At 36.3% G+C, this 18,137-nt stretch overlaps 1 protein-coding gene across 1 annotated transcript; it reads left to right on the plus strand.

The window, feature by feature from the left end:
* Nucleotides 1-1,841: 1,841 nt before the first annotated feature.
* LOC120341019 (syntenin-1-like) lies at nucleotides 1,842-18,033 on the plus strand. The gene is made up of 8 exons (XM_039409436.2): nucleotides 1,842-1,982; nucleotides 4,442-4,532; nucleotides 10,294-10,449; nucleotides 10,980-11,113; nucleotides 11,843-12,018; nucleotides 13,337-13,508; nucleotides 14,421-14,512; nucleotides 16,144-18,033. The coding sequence occupies exons 1-8, from the start codon at nucleotides 1,932-1,934 to the stop codon at nucleotides 16,196-16,198; spliced, it is 927 nt and encodes a 308-aa protein (XP_039265370.2). The 5' UTR covers nucleotides 1,842-1,931; the 3' UTR covers nucleotides 16,199-18,033.
* Nucleotides 18,034-18,137: the final 104 nt, after the last annotated feature.

Raw genomic sequence — 18,137 nt, forward strand, 5'->3', positions numbered from 1 at the left:
AGATCCGTCGTATGGGCTTTACGATACTATCATGTCACTGCTCCGCGACTAATTTAATCATCCATTTTGATTGATTTCGTTATTTTAAGTCAGGTTTGGATGGCTGAATAGGTTATTGGCCCACTTTCTAATCGATCCCAAGCAGTAGTGGGATTCAAATTTTTCGTCAGCCGGTTCCATCACAAAAGTCATATTTTTCAGCCGGTTCCGTTACAAAAAGTCACATTTTTTAGCAAATAAACCAGTAATGCTAACCGGTTCGCTGATCTCATTAAATTCAGTGAGACGGTTCTATAGAACGGATGCGAACCGGCTGAACCACGGATCCCGAATAAATAGCCTATTTGTCTCATACAAATGAAATCAGAAGCAAGGCAAACAGATCAGAATATGAGCAGTGGAGCAAAAACAGTGCCGTCTTTGTCGAACTCGGGGTATGAAATCTTCATCAAGACAAGTGGTTCTCAAACTTTTTGCGCTTCAATTTTAGAATTTGTCAAGTCTCGCACCCCACCTCAGATACAAATACCAGATAGTAAGGCGAAAGTATGTTTTATTCAAAATCAATCAATTTTATTTGGTCACTCTGGTTTAAACAAAACACAAAACAACAACAAACGGACAATATGCCCCTGGAGGACGGGCATATTAACAAAAAAACACATTGAAACTACTTGGGTGGAAAGTAAATATCCAAAATAAAGTAGGCAAGATCAAATCAAATTTGGGTATTTTTAAATAAGTTTTGCGCCCTCTAAAAAAAATTGCCTACGTGCCCTCTGTGTGTGGGACGCTTCACCATTTGAGAACCACTCGTCAAGAAAAAGCAAACCGGCCTACTCGCTGATTAACACGGGCAACCAGGAACAAATCATAGCGAGTGACGTACATTGTCCCGTGAAAAAAAATCACGTGCTCTCGCTACGCCTGGTCACGAGAACATGACGTCATACGAGACAGAAAAGAAACAAAAATCTCGAATGAACGCATTTTAAAGATTTTGTGTCGCGGCTTCTGTTGCGTTTTATATGCCATGTTATTTGGGTTTTATCAATTCATTTTTGGGGGAACAAAGATAATGAAATGGCATATAGTTGAATAGGAAATATGACAAGCAATGGCTTCTCGTTGAGTTGCCAATTTTAGTTCGTTCGTAGCAGTTGGAATAGCTTTTTACTCTATTCTGCTAGTTCTGTAGTTAGCAATTCCAGACTTCAGAGAGTTGCCATTCGTTTCCATACCTACTAGTACTAAATACTCCATTGAATACACAGTCAGATAGTGGTACAGTAGGAATACTGTCATAGGACTTACGGAGTTAAGATAAGCCGCAAGGGAATTTCATACGGCCATATTTTCATTTAACATTTAATTTGCATTCTTAATCACATCTGCATACAGACATATGGTTGTATGGTACCGGTATGGTACGGGAAATTTCAGAGTATTATTACGGTACATCAGTACATGCTTCCGTTTTATTAATGCTAAGTTGGCCGTTGCTATATGGGGGACAATACCGTACCGTACCGTATGTTTTGTATCAGCGAATACAGCAGTCTGGCAATAGGTTGCTGCCAATGAATTTCTTCATTTTTTTTCATGATTCTGTGATTATAGATAATTTGCTGCTAGTGGTTATTTGTACCTTATGTAGTTCTGTGGTTTGTTTTCGCTGGTTGAATTTTAATTTTTTCATATAATCTATCCAAACTGAACTGCCAAATTTTTTTTGTATGACGACTTAATACGACACTTTGCCCGTGCGGCGCCAATTATCAGGGAAAAAACTCTTGACGAAATTATGTGAAAAAAAATGATGCTCTGCGATATCTATATAAATGCTTCATTTAATCAGTTTTATTACTATTCACAGAAAATACTATTTATAATTTTTACATATTTTTTCTGAATAAAGAAGCGAAAACAAAATGTCTCTCTATCCCTCACTTGAAGATATGAAAGTGGACCAAGCCATCAGGGTAAGAAGTTTAATAATTTTTCATTAATTAAGCTTTTTTTATTAAGATTTGTTTCGGGGTTGTTTGTTTATTGAACTGTCTATCCTTCATCACGCATTTCTTACCTGCAATACTTCTAGTGGGTGTAGCATAACAATTTTCGCATATGTCAATCCTAACCCCCACCTGACTGCGTCATCCAAAAAGTACTCCACTATGACTTCACAGTGACGTAGTAACGCCCTTCAAACTAAAAGAACTGTCATCCAAGATGCGCAGACGACCACCCAATCGATCAAGTTATTTTTTTCGTTGCAACCATCCCTAGATGAAGGAGGTCGCTGTCGTTAGTGAGTTCTTTATCATCAACGCAAATGCCATTTCGGGCGATCATAGGTATACTTTGGCAAGCTCTATGACGGTATTGTGATGTCATAGTCCAGTCTGGATTTCATGGCCTTTTTGAACGAGAAATTGGGCATGTAATCAGAAATTCCTGGAGTGCAATTATAGCTCACGGTGTGCAAAACACGTCTTACATTCATTAGTCGTTTTATTCCTTTATCTGTGGACAAGCATATAAGTAGCGATTTTAATGTGCCTGGCAAGATTAGGATTTTTCTAATTCAGCCTTGTTTTTAATTTTATTACTCTGATGTACATGGAAAGCATTGGTTACCATGGCTTACTTAAAAGCAACGTTTTATTTAACTTTTTTCTTTTCCTTCAACTTATAACCAAAGTAAATATTTACTAGGTAGCCTTAGCACTTCCTTGTTAGGTTGCTATTGTTCTAGACATTCAAATAGTCAAATACATTTACATAGTCAGTTATTGATTTGAGAATTTTGGATATTCACGTATAAGTTTTCTTTGAAAATGTAGGTACTATTAAAAGTCATTGACATGTGATGATTATGCAAAACAATTGATTTCCCATGCTATGAAAATAGAGGATCAATCAAAACAATGCATAATGCATTAATAAACTTTTTTTTGCATCATTGAAATGGATTACAATTTTTATTTAAACAAATATATATATATGCACACTGTATATACTCGCCGATAGGTTCGCGCTATTAGTTTTGTGTTCAAAAAGTTTAATTTAGAGTTGACTCGCACATAAGTCGCACTCAAAATCTGCGGATTTAAAAGGCCCCTTCCCTAGCTTTTTTGCATAGATAACTTCCTATTTTATTTTATTTTTGTAGGGCTTAATATAATTAAAATATGTTTATCGACGCCTGTGAGCGATAATGAGTGCATGTACGCAAGCGCAGACGATACTTGGTGGCGATTTGCATTTATGTCGAGCGGATTGGTCGCACGTATATTTTTTAAAGAAATATACGGAAAAAATTGCGGCCTATCTGCGAGTATGTACGGTATATAATAAATAATATATAGACTCTCAGATTTGAATGTAAACTTGCGGGTTCACGGTTGAAGGTTGAAAGGCCTAAAGGTTCAAGCATTGAACTATAATGCCTGGTATCGCATGTTAAAAACTATGTTTTGAAGCGTCATACAAAAAACGAAATTAAATTTTGGCAATATGTAGTTTTGGCAAGAGATATTGACAAGACCTTGAAATGTCTATCAAATTTTCCTGTGTGAACAGCTGTTTGTTTTTCTACTCAAGAACAATATGAATAAATGTTTCATTTGTGTCTCGTTTCTTGAGTTTTTTAAAGTGATGTCTAATTCCAATGATTGATTTGCTATAAAAGATATTATAACCTCATTGATTGATATGCACATTCATGATGTAATAACAGCAAATTAATTGACACAATGACGAAACAATAGACCACCGACAAAGATCAGTTCATGTAACTTGAATCAAAATACAGTAGTGAATGAGAGCTTTGCAGTTGACTAGTAGAATTATTTAAGATCTGATAGATTTGATTAGTGTAGCAGTAGCCTACTGGTTTAATTTTCGGACAGCAAATTCTTTCTAGTGCAAAATATGATAAGACACGGGTCACACATTTTGTTTATTACTCTTCCTTCCTTGTTATCTTATTATTATATTTCCCTGATGCCTTTATTTATGGGTTCATATCGATGACTATGGCCCTATTATTTTCTTGCATGAAGTTTTGGTGAATTAGTGATACAGTGGGATTGTCTGTCATATATTTGCTTTGCTTTGAGATGTCAACCAATAACTGACATGTGACAAATCTATATAGATAGACCTCTGATGCGCCAGTGACTCGTATCAATTCCACGCACACCCACTCAAAAGTAGACTCATCTCTGAGCAATGTTATGGCAACTGCTGAAATTCCAAAGAACTTCTAAAATTATATAGAAATATGGTGGTGTGTTACGCTTCAGCGAATACCGCTTGGCACAATACTTGAAGTAGTTCAGGTCAATTAGATCTGAAAAATGGTTATGAGAAAGTTTTTTCATTTGAATTATTCAAATTTTATCAAAAAAAAAATTTCAATGTTTCTTCTATTCAGGCGCAGTCTCAACATAGAGATGATCACATGCTGGCATTGAATATGCAACAACAAGAAATGGCCGCGGCAGGAATCCCACCTCAGCAAGCAGGTTTGTTTAACAACAAATTGTCTCTGAGCAAAGTTAAGGTCAATCACTCAGTAGCAGTGTTAACTCTAAGCGAATTATGAGTGCGAAAGTGCTTCGCAGTCGAAAAAAAAAGTGCGAAAGTGCTTTTGCCGATTTTAACAAGTTAGGTGCCCTAGCCTTTTATATAACCCATTTAAAACAGCATAGATACTCGAAAAAGCTCTCCTCTGGTTAATATTATGAATTAAAGAGAAGCCTTTCCGTTAACCGAGTTCCCTTTAAGCGAATTCATGTTTAATTAAAACAAGCAAATTTATCGGCAACGAAAGGGCATCTGCTAACACCTGCCGCGGACAAAACTTTCATGCAATGTATCACGGTGTCAGTTGTTTACTTGCGTGAACAGCAAAGGCTTTCACATTTGTTACTCCTTCCATCTAACAGACAACGATTGATACATGCAGGATGGAAACCATATTAGTTACAGGGTGGATCATTTGTACAAAACCTGTGCAAAATAATTCCCCCCCCCCCCCCCAATATAAATAGCAATCAACTAATTACGGTTAGGTGCCCTGGAAATTCAACTTTTCGATTTATCCCTAAACCTAATCTGATAATTATTAATTTGTGATTTTGAACCACTTTGAAAGTCGCCACCCGCTGTTGTAAGAGATAGGTTAACCTACGTTCCCTACGAAATATTACGCAGGATACTCCCCTTTTAGGAGATAGGTTGACCTACTCTCCTTTCAAACTTTTTTCTTCGAAATATTACACAAGATCACTTTGAAAATCCTCTCGTTTCGTGAGCTAGCGTGACCTAGTTTCTCATTTACATTTATATTATACTATTTCAGAGCTTACCAAAAGACCAGTAATTCTTTAATGTCGACATGCCTTGGTTTGCGTGCGATTTCGGGCAGAAAACATCATATATTGGCAAAATGTTTAGTAATGCCATGTACTTTCAGCATTCATAAATAGCACTCTTTGTAATGCTGCTGACCTAGTATCAAATATTCGCATCACAACGCCACTTGCGAGGTTTCCATATATTCCAATTACACTAATAGGAACGATGACACCAAAGAGTTTTCTTTTGCGAGATACACGAAATATAACGAGGGTGATTCTTGAAAAAAACATGGATATAGAAAATAAAGGAATGATATGATAGTGGATCCCAAATAATTTTGAGAGCGTCTCGAAATACCAATCCATTTAATAAATAATTTTTATTCAACCACATGAACGCTGATATTCTGAAAATTAATGTTGAAAGAGAAGTACGCATTCTCAGATATCGGACATCCAGTCGCGATATTCAATCGTTTATATGCACAAATCTCACATTAATAGTAATTGCTACCCAAGTTTGTAAAGTTTAGAAACCAACAAACAGAAAATAACTTACGGTATTCTAAAACACAATTAAAAATCAGTTGGCAATAAATTGCGCCGAGATGATGCCATACAAAACGAAAAAGGTTTGGTCGCGAGAGTTACGTTAGATGACTGCAAAACGACGTTGTTTTTTAAACAGAATGTAAAACAATCAAATAAAAAAACGGGGGTTACGACGCCCTTAACACATCGTCTGTATTAAACTTCCCTGGTAAGTACTTTGGTAAGTACTATTATTATTGTACTTATACACCTGTTGGAGTATTTCGGACAGTTTCGAATTTAAAATAAATGAAAACCCGACATACAAAAAAGACGCAAAAGTAAAATTAACATTTATTGAAAAAGTTATTATTTAAGAAAGACAACATGATCGTACAATTCCGCCAAAACCTGGATGTTCGCAAGTGAGATGATAAACTTACCTGTATTCGATCAATTAACTTTAGCGTATCGTTGTTCTGCCAACAAACAGCGGGGTGCAAAATATTTCCGTCCTGTGAAAGGCTCACAAATATTCTCGATATTAATATCATACCCTCGCGTATGTACTTTCTATTAGCTCTTTAGTGATCCCTTTCATCCTTGGCCAAGTCATGTTTCGAATATGTGAACATTTTATTCGACCATACATGGCCGGCGGGATGTTAAAATTGTAAACAAGAGAGAGGTAAAATCAATCGCGAATTTCGTTATAACGGCTCGTTTACGAATTGTTGCGCTTGTTATTGTCGAAAATGATTACATTTGTTGTATTTTGAGGCATTTAAGCAGTAATAATTGGGGCATGACATCATCAAAATCGTCAAGTGAGATCTTGAAATTGCAAATTCCGTGAATAAAATTGTGAATTACTCGGTAACAAATTCAGCTTTAATGACCGTCGGGGTATTGTTTTATTGAAAATTATTATTAATGTGAGAGCGCCAAAAAGATACAGTCCATACCGATGCGACTGCAATTTATATGGCCGCACTTGGTGTGGCGCGTTTATTAATAGTGTAAAATAAATTAAACGGATATCAATTATAACCAAGCCTGTCAGCGTGTTTATTTTCTGTGGTCAAGAATCGTAAAATACCATCTTGAGACAAATTCACTTCTATTGCAAAATTTTAATTTTCAGTTATTATCGTTATACAAATAACGTGTGGCAACTTTTTAATTTATCGTCGACCAAAAAACCGCCCCACACTCGTCCAAACGTGTGTCGAGCTTGAACGACAGGAACAGATTCATCGACGACCTTAATTACAGAAAATATGAATTTTATTGGGAATGCAAAATAAATGTAACAAAACGCATTTTTTGTGATATAACTTTGTATTTTCGGAAACGGGTTGCCGTGAAAGGTAAAATTTGATCTAAATTAACCGCAAAAATGTTTTATGTTAAATGTAACAAAACACATTTTGCGATATAACCTTGTATTTTCGAAAACGAGTGTCCTGAAAAGTAAAATATGATCTAAATTACTCGCAAAAATGTTTTATTTTAAATGTTACAAAACACATTTTCGCGATATAATCTTGTATATTCGGGAACTGATGTCGTGAAAAGTAAAATATGATCTAAATTAATCGCAAAAATGTTTTATTTTAAATGTAACATAACACATTTTTCGCGATACAACTGCATTTTCGGATACCGGGTGTTATAAAGAGTAAAATATGATCTGAATTAACCGTAAATAATGTTTCATTCCAAATGTATCAAAACGCATTCTTTGCGATATAACTCTGTATTTTCGAAAACGGGGCGTCAATATTAATCTTATGTTTTATCTATCGTCTGACTAACACAACAGGTCTGGTACACATCATATTCGGGGAGAACTCTAGCCCGCGAAACGTCATTTAATTTAAAATAGAGAATGTTTCACCCATTCCAAAACGGAAAATCGCCAGTAAGTCGACAGGGATTCAACCCTCCGGATTCAGTATTCTATATCCCCGTGTCAGAACTTTCTGAAGAATGGAACAAAGAACCCGTCAAACCGCCGCGGAAGAAGGGGAGTATTTTTTGCACTAATAATTAGGGCGTGACATTATCAAAATCGTCAAGAAACTGGTGAATTTGCAAATTCCATAAATAAAATTGTGAATTGCTCGGTAACATTTTAGCTATAATTATCGCCGGGGTATTGTTTTGTTGAAAACACGTTGAAACTTGAGGGAATTAGTTACAATTAGCGCCTGACCTCTATTAGGCACTCGAGCACTCGAAAAAAAAGCACTCGAGCCCAATCTTTTTAGCATTAAGTCGCATACGTAAAATATCCTGTAAAAGAAGTGCTGTTCATTAACGTCATCTCGTCTTATGACCACGCAGAAATGCATTTATTGCCGAATTATTCAATCAATCACTATTTTAAATCAACATTCAGGATTGGCACAATTTCGGATTTGCGAACTTTATCACCATAGAAAAACATGAGAAAGTTAATTATCGTCTTAATAAATATCTGCATCACGGTATAGACAATAATATTACCATTCGCACAAAATTGGGACGGTAAATATACAAATCTTGATAGGTATTAAAGCCAACGTAAATGTTAATTTGAGTCCTCAATGTCTTCAACAGCTGTTTCCGATGTGAACCAACGGGTAAACCCGAAATATAAAACTTGATGTCCGCCGACCCGCAGGAATTCCTATTTGTAAAATAGAGAGGGCGAGAATATAGATTACCGGATATCGCCGCCAAAACGATCGGTGACAAGAACAATTAGCGATTACAACGGAATTAACCAGTAAAAAGGCTTTGTTGCCGATTTTTTACCGACGTTCCAAAAATATTTGTTATCCGGTACTCGTTAAAAATATTCGATTCAAAAAAATATTGAATTTTGCACACCCGTACTCGCATATCAATGAGAAATAGTTGTGTAAATATCGCAAAATTTCGGAAAATGCCACGTGCTTTCAACATTGTGATTACAATAAAATGGCACGTAATGGTATTTTGTGAATTTGGTGATTTTGCAAATCTGTGACATGCTGCTAAAAGTTTCGTCTGATTTGAAAATCGTGCACTTTGGTCACAATTCATCCAAAGTGACTATAACACTTTACTAACACTTTTATAGTCATTTTGAATTCATCGATATCATTGATAGTCACATGACCACTCTCGTTCAAAGAAACGCACTGTGTAGTATTCAACATCTGGTTTCAAAGACGCCGGGAGCGTTTATGCGGGAGAAGCGGAATCGGTGTGCTTGTATAATAATCATATTATAAACAAGAATTTTGCCGTTAATGCATAAGCTTTATCTCCTATGTCTGCATCTCATAGGTTAGAATTCTGGTAAATTACGTTATGATATGCAGAATTGAACTACAAAAGTACTAGTATGTTACTTATGTGTCAACTTAATACTCGTAAATATTTGTTAACTTTGAATTTTTATTCCATTCAAAATCGGAAAAAAGTGCTATTTCTCTTCAAAATCGGAAAAAAGTGCTATTTCGCAGTCCCTAAAAAAAGTTGCAAAAGTGCTTCGCAATTTTCGCAAAAAAGTGCGCTAATAGTGAACACTGCTCAGTAGTAAAGGAGACTCATCTCTGAGCAAATTTACATGCACTTACTCAGAAGTAAAGGAGACTCATCTCTGAGCAAAGTTACGGGTACTCACTCGGAAGTAAAGGAGACTCATCTCTGAGCAAAGTTATGAGCATTTACTCAGAAGTAAAGGAGACTCATCTCTGAGCGAAGTCATGAGCATTCACTCAGAAGTAAGGGAGACTCATCTCTGAGCAAAGTTATGAGCATTCACTCAAAAGTGAAGGAGACTCATCTCTGAGCAAAGTTATGAGCATTCACTCAAAAGTGAAGGAGACTCATCTCTGAGCAAAGTTATGAGCATTCACTCAAAAGTGAAGGAGACTCATCTCTGAGCAAAGTTACGGGCATTCACTCGGAAGTAATCATTCATGAGCCAACTTATAGGCACATATCATTTATTTATGGCGGTGCATTGATTTTGAAAATAAATTATTTAGTTGGGTAATAGAAGGATTGGTGCATAAGTGCATTGCTATTTACCAAATGAGAGAGGCAGGTTTTATTCCCATTGGAAAGCTTTTTTTCTCCCTGAATGAAGATGGAAATTGTAAGTAGAAATAGCCAACACTGAATAATTTGGCCTTTTGAATAATTTAGAATTAAATTTTTAAAATTTTTCATGAATGACCATCAAGCTTCCGTCTTCATTCAATTTCCAAAACTATGTTCGCCATATGATTAAGCCGTCTTATCTCCTTTCCTCTGCCTGGGATAAATATGTAGATCCTCTCCTATCTTAAAATGGTAAATTATGGGATAGTTCCACCCCTACTCATATAACCAATTCTATAATTTATTTTCACAGGTATGCCAGCAGGCCATGGATCCTACTCAAGTCTCTACCCTTCATTGGATGAATACATGGGATTGAATTTGAATTCCAGTGAAGTCCAAACCCAACTTGCTGTCATTCCTCCTCAGTCACAGGCTGTTGCTGTGCCACAAGCATCTCAAGTACCAGGTAAGGCGATGTATATCGAGTTATTGCGAGCAGCAAGAGTCGTTTTTGCACGAAGTGGCATTGTTTGCCAGTGATCGAGTCGAGGGACTGTTCCCATTGCTTGTGCTTTATATTTCCACACAATCAGACTAAATTAGAGAAAAAACGATTTGAATAATTTGCGATTCGAACTCTATTAGTTGGCAATGGTCTTCATTCCTAGAATAAATAGAATAAATATTATTAGAGTTTGGGCGCATTGTGCTAAGTGTCTGGAACACACTTGATCTGATTACCCTGCATGGACGCTTCTGCATGTTCGAATCCCACACAGGATATTTATGTGCAAGAGGATTGCTAGACTCCTCACTGCTGTAGGGTTGGTTACGGCTTCCTCCACCATCAAGTCCATGCATCTGAAACAACTTTTTACACCATGAAATTTCGTACAGTTCTTTAAACATACGGCTTGAATTTAGCTTGCATTGCGGTGGCAATATTAACTATCAATGTCATGTCTATATATTTGAATAATCTTCCTTGTCTTGCAGGCTTGGTGGCGCCAGTGAGCGGACAGAATAACCTCGGAATTCTACGATCTGAAGTAAAAGGAGGAATCCGTCAAATGACTGTTTGCAAAGATGGCAAAGGAAAGATGGGAATCAGAATCAAGGCCGTTAGCAAGGTTGGTTGGTTGCTGCGTTATAATTTAGTTTTGTCTTTTCAGCAATAAAACATTGTTGATGAGTAATTTTCGTTTTTGGACATGTAGTGGATTTAGGGATCGCTTTGTTATTATGTTGTTGTTCTTCGCTTGTTTAACTTCGCTAGTTGCCTCAGCAAGCCATAATACTGGTCAATTCAATGATATTAGTGATGCAACAATATGTCAAAAGATTTTTTGCTAAATTTTATCACGAATCAACATGAAATGCGATTTTTTGATTTCTCCCCGAATGCGACTCGGGCCACAGATAATGAAGCAGGGGCCACATGTGGCCCGTGGGCCTGGGTTTGGACCACCCTGATTTAGAGTGTCCATAAAGTCTTAAATTTTTTTTAAATTGCAAGGGAATTTAATTATACTGTTTTGGCCTTCATAGATGTATCAAATGAAGTAAAATTACTTGAACATTTACTGATTAAAAAGGACAAACTTGGTTAAGACATAACATAGTTAGAACTGACTTCATAATAAAGTTGAAAATGTTGGACTTTATGGACGCCCTGTATATTCAACCCAAATATTAATATATTTCCCTATTTAAAGTGATTCAAGAGTCTTGCTGCACACTAACACAAATGTATTTCTGTAACATTTTGTTTGACCGATGCCAGAATTCTTAGAAAAGCATATTTCAACTAAGGAGTTGTTTTTACTAATTGTTTTTTAATCCTTTATTTTAACCTACAGGGCATCTTTGTTGCGTTTGTGAACTCTGGATCACCATGTGCAATGGCGGGTCTTCGTTTCGGGGATCAGATTTTGCAAATCAACAACGAGACACTGGCTGGGTACAGCACCGATAAAGTCATGAGTCTTCTGAAGAAAGCTGATTCAAAGAAAGTTGAATTTGCCATCCGTGACAGGTAAGTGATTTTATTCGATTGTTCAATGAACTGTTTAACGGCAGAATTTGAAATCTAGCCCGCCTGTTGCACACCCCTGCCCTAACCCAATTTTTCACACTCTAGGTAAGCATGTAAGTCTGTAACCTGCAATGCCAATGTCCGGCCTAATACTTTAACCACTATGGCATCCCACCTATTTTATTACATTGAATTTTTGGTACTCCCAAAGTATGTGAACCAAGATGGCAGACAACGGAACGCAGTATGTGTACCAGGTAAAGGTTAGGCCAAAATTTCGGCACAAATACTACGGAAGTCACTTGGCTAGTCCCCGAACTCGTAATAGAACTAAAATAAGAAAAATTGGAATAAATTTATGGCCTATTCTGGAACACATATTACGTGCCGGTGTCTGCCATCTTGGTCCACATACTTCGGGAGTACCGAATTTCCTTGATACCTGGAAATACTTTGAGTCATGCTCCAATGATTTCTTGAAATACAAATGATAGGAATTTGCAATTGAACGGTAATGGAAGATTATAGTTAATAATTTCGTGCCTTCTAACTATAGGTTTGAGATTCTGGCAGTCACGCTCCAGTGCTTTTAACTAGAAAATAAGGACAAGGCTAAACCCAGCGTTGTATGAGAAAAGCATTCCTGTCGAAAAAAACTAAAGTGTGGTGCCTGGGGAAATGTTTAATAAATGACTAGGCATTAAATGCCATCTTCGCATAAAAATTCAATTTACTACATCTAAAAGTTATTTTCAGTTGTCTATATCTTATTTTTCACTTGAAGTAAATGTTTCAAAAGTCTCAATCCCGCTGTATCCGATGTATTTTTTGCAAGAATAAAACTATATACAGTAAAGCTTTTATAGTGTCGATGGAAGCTTGCAAGCTTACTCATTCTATTTTTAGTTCAGAGCTTGTGTTTTGAGCAAACATAAAATGTATATTGAATTAGGATAAGTGTGGTTTCATAAAATATTGTCAGTCACGTTTCACTTCTCAAATAGAAACCACGTCTAACCCTTTGTTCAAACATACCCAGTTCCTCTGTGCAAATGAATTTACAAAGTATGTTATTAAATTCTGGGGAATTTTCAAAAAGACGATAAAAGTCTCATTTGTAACTTAAATTTCCTCGCTGGATTCTATATGTTATTTGTGTTGAGTATGAACTAGTCAATTACTGTTAATTTTACTTCTGTGTGAGTGCGTGTGACTCTATTCAAAAATGAGTCTCTTTTATACTAGCTCTCACATCCCCCAGCTAATAATAAATCCTTTATCAAGCCATCACTTCATTGAATCCCTCTTTTTCTCGCAGGCCGTACTCTCGTACCGTCACTATGCAGAAAGATAGTAGCGGCCATGTTGGATTCATCTACAAGCAAGGAAAGATTACCGGCCTCGTTAAAGATTCTTCCGCTGCTAGAAACGGACTTTTGATTGATCATAATCTGTGTGAAGTGAACGGACAATGCGTCGTTGGAATGAAGGTACTGTATGTCAAAATATATTGAGTGATTGATTAAAGTAGCATACGAGGTGCGGCTAAAATGAAACGGAACTGACGTCACAGATTGCGAAACACGATTAACCATCGGTAATCAACCCTTTTGCAGTGTGGCGTAATATGTGTTCTTTGTTTAACAGCTGTTTTGACACAATATCGCAATTATTTTTGCTTTTCAGGTAAGTGAATGTGATAAATTTCTTGTTGGAAAAAAAATGCTGTGCGAGGTCTGATTGAGTTTTTTGGCGATAGGGGGTTCAATTGCAGAATGACGATTGAGCATAGAATTAACATTAAATTTTGTGTCAAATTTTGTGGTTAATCGTGCTGCGCAATCTGTGACATCAGTCCCGTTTCTTTTTAGCCCCGCCGCGTATATCCCTAGTGTCTGCTATACCAGTGGCTCACAAACGATGGGCCGTTCCCTCATAAGGGAGTCGAAGATGATTTTTTGAGGGGCCGTTGAGCTAATAAAAAATAAAAATATTTGTAAGATTTGATCTTGCCTGGCTTATTTTGGATATCTGTATTTCTTTAATTTGGATATTTACATCCCATCCACGTATTTTCAACGTTTTTTTTATTGAATAAAACATACTTTCGCCTCACTGTCTGTTATTACTTGTCGATCTTAAGATCGGTAGGTATGTTGATAGGTATTTGTCTGTTTGTTTGTCTGTTAGATACACGCGATATCTCACGAAAGCGAGGTTGACTCTGCTCCAAATTTTGCATGTGCATCATCATAGTTCGGAACAGGAGCCTATCGATTTTGGATGAATTATGTCGTATAATTAGCGAGTTATTAATTAATTAGTGATGGGACACGACCTTTTTAGACATTCTTACAAAATGTGTTAGATTTTCGTATTTCAAAAGTTCATTTATTTTTCAGGACAAAGAAACTGCTGAAGTGTTGTCTTCCAGTCCAACTACAATGACAATCACCATTATGCCTACGTTCATCTTTGAACATATTGTCAAGAGGTAGGGACTTGTTATTATTGAATATTTCGGTTCTCCAAAAGTGTGTGTAGCAATATCGAGGGAACTAATTTTGTTCGCCTACTTTACATCAAGTTGTGCAAAGCGACTGAAAGTTATGGGCAGGGGGTATATTCACTTGGCTAACACAAACAGTCCCCGAAGACTTGTTTTTATTGAATTTTTCGGTTCTCCAAAAGTGTGTGTAGCAATATCGAGGGAACTAATTTTGTTCGCCTACTTTACATCAAGTTGGGCAAAGCGACTGAAACTTATGGGCAGGGGGTATATTCACTTGGCTAACACAAACAGTCCCCGAAGTCTTGTTTTTATTGAATTTTTCGGTTTTCTAGAAGTGTGTGTAGCGATATGGAGGTAACTTCGCCTACTTTACATCAAGTTGTATAAAGGTACTGAAACCTATGGTCAGGGAGTATATTCACTTGGCTAACACAAACAGTCCCTGAACTTGTAATACAACTAAAATAAGGAAAATCGGAATAAAATTAGTGCCTAACCCTAACCTCAATCCTTATTCTGACTAAGGCTCAGTATACTGTAACTTGAATCCGGCTTGCAGTTTTGCGCATCGTGCTAAGCGTTAGGAATACGCTCGCCACCTCACCTCTGATTACTCCGATTTCCATGCAGGGTTGAATATGTGCAAGAGGATTGCTGGACTCCTCAACGCTGTAGGGTGGTTCACGTTACTGCTAGTCGGTTACAGCGTCCTCTATCTGCACTAGGGATGGGCCGGGATTCGGATCCGGACTCGGATTCGAGTCGAATCCACGCATTTTATGGACTCTGATTCGATTTCGAGTCCACACCGTTTTTACAGAGTCTATTATCAATTCTGTTTTTACTAATTTACGCCTATGTTTGTACTTTTACCTCTATAAATCTCAGTACCTACCTTAACTAGTTGAAATTCAAGGTTAGATATGTAACAATATTACTCGTGTGTATTATAAACACTCCTAATAAAAACGACGACAGATATCCAGATAATATAACAACGCAAGTTAAAAACTATTGATAGTTTATAACAATGATGCGCCAGTCACCTTCAAACTATCTATCCTTTTTGGTATACATGTGGTACACAATAAAATATGTGTCAGTGTAATATTTCTGAGTTTTTGATTCGCGTAAATAAATATGAAACATGTGTAGGATCAATCTCCGCCATGGACTGGTAACCGGACGATAAGCCGTGGTTCGCCATATGAATGACAAGTCTAGAACCTTTGAAAAACCTATTCAGAATATGAAAATGCTATGGGACCATATACCATACACCAGGGACCATATAAATATACCAGGGACGAAGCCACATAGGAATTTTTTAGGGTGAGGTCGGAAATTTGTAATTGCCGCGTTAGATCGTATCATCTGACGGGTCTGGCCAGAAAATGTAGGTTTTCAAGAGTTGTAAGGGTCCAGAAGCATTTTAAACTATGAAAAATTGTGAAGTATAATTCGGAAAAATGCTTTTTTACTTTTCGAAGGGGGGGACTAACGACCCTCAAAACCCCTCCCTTGCTACGTCCCAGCTCGCTGTTTCACGACACTGGCCGTGAACCTACAAATAAAATGCGAGCAAACTAATAAAATTTAATTCTTCTTTTCAGCATGGATTTTGGACTATTGAAGAAGCATCAAGACCATTCCATCCCTGAGATCTAAATTCCTTATCTTATCAAATTCTTCAAGAATTCTTATCTGTAAATATATATAATCATATGGAGAGAGGAGATAAAGACTGATATGGCAATCTTGCATTGTTTTTCTCTGAAGATGAGAGAATTCATAAAATAATTGATATTACCGTGTTTCCCCGAAAATAAGACATAGCTTGAATTTTAAAAATGATTTAAACATAAGCCCTTCCTTTAAAATAAGTCCCAGTGCATAGCGCGAATTTTTGACCCAAATATGTTATTTATAAGTGAATGGATGTCGGTTTTCATATTTTATATATATGGAAATCTCATATTCCTCTGCTTTGTAATTTTGTTTTTGATAAATGAAAATAAAAAACATCCCCCCACAATAAGCCCCAGTGTTATTTTTCGCGATAAAACTGGAAAAATGCCCCGCTTATTTTCTGGGAAACATGGTATACGAAGGAATTAATGTGTTATGTAGATGGCATCTAATAAGATAAAAGGCAGAAATCTAACACTAAGATGTTTCCTCTGAACAAGTCCTAGGCTAATGTCTGTTGGTATTTTCGGTCAAATTAAAAAATAAAGCAGATGAAATAAGTGATGATATGGAACTGATTTGGTAATTTTATCTCTCCGGTTTAGATAAAAGATAACAACAAATAGATAAGAAAAATTGTAATGCTGAATTTTTCCCTGTAATATAGTAAGGATGTCATAGTTTGTGAAGGTATCTATCGTCACAAATATTGTTATTCGAAACCACAGACTACCAGATAATTGATAATTGTGATATGTAACTGATAAAGAGCATTATCTGGACTGCTTTATCAAAATCACTGATAATATCTTTGAATGGTTTCAAACCTTTTTATTGAAGATATCGCCAATGACTTGATTAATTAAAAAAAAAATTCTGGGGTTGAACTTTACCAATTTAGTAAAAAAAAACTCTCCAGTGCCACCTACTGTTCCTATAAATCGAATTAATTTTACTTGTAAATACTGCTATATTACAATTATGATAATAATTTGCACGAAAAGTGTGAATTGATCACTTTTGCAATAAAAACTATGTTCTTATAATTTTTATTTTTTTCGTTACATCAATCCTCGTTTACTTGTGTTAATTTTTACCTTAAAAATAAATTCCCCCTCCCCAAAGCTAGCTGGATGGGCCAAATTTTTTCAGTATGGCGTTACTAATACCTACCAAATTTATCACACCTTTAGCTAAGTACTACATGATTTTTTCTTAAATTTTCGTGGAAGAATAAAGTATGTCATTTACTCTATTTTAATCTCCTTCTTCCTATGGATTGAAAAAACAAACAAAACACTATTTTCAGCATTTGGCCCTATTGTCAGCTTTCCTCTCCCCCCAATTTTTTTTTGTCGTATCTGCTTCATCCTTCAAATTGGTAAACAGCATTGTTCCGAGTATAATTTGGCCATGTTATTGTCTTTCTCCCCCCCCCCCCAAATAATTATTGACATTCTATGTTCCGTCCTGATATTTCATCTAATTTGCTAAAACACAGTTACTGATCCTGCCTTTATCAACTCCATAGATAGACCATGAATTTCAAACTTTTCGCCTAAATTTTCTCATTTAATCCAGACTGTTTGTGGTCACTTAAAAGAGGATTCTTCAAGTAAGGAATTTGTTCAAGTATGAGTCCCATTCCCGTAGCGCCCTTTTTATAGGCTGAAATTCCGTTGCATGTGTCACTATGTTTTTTTTTCTGTTCGAGAAATGTCCCCCCCCCTCCACTCTCTCTCTCTTTAAATCATCCTGGATTCTCTTTGTGAAATATTTTCTATGTTAAATAATAAAAGCACTTATATACTGTACCTTATCATTTCTTTAAGCATGGTCTTGAGATTTGTTAAATATTTAGGGTGGGGTAAGAAAAAATGGGACTAGAACCTTATACGAGACTAGTATCAATCATTTT

The sequence above is a fragment of the Styela clava genome, chromosome 14, assembly GCF_964204865.1.
Source record: "Styela clava chromosome 14, kaStyClav1.hap1.2, whole genome shotgun sequence".
Lineage (NCBI taxonomy): Eukaryota > Metazoa > Chordata > Ascidiacea > Stolidobranchia > Styelidae > Styela > Styela clava.

Bases quoted from the DNA above. Each gene is read 5' to 3' on its own strand.
- LOC120341019 (XM_039409436.2), top strand. From the start codon at position 1,932: ATGTCTCTCTATCCCTCACTTGAAGATATGAAAGTGGACCAAGCCATC. The intron at 10,450-10,979 runs GTAAGGCGATGT...CTTGTCTTGCAG, and splicing joins ACAAGCATCTCAAGTACCAG to GCTTGGTGGCGCCAGTGAGC. The intron at 12,019-13,336 runs GTAAGTGATTTT...TTTTTCTCGCAG, and splicing joins GAATTTGCCATCCGTGACAG to GCCGTACTCTCGTACCGTCA.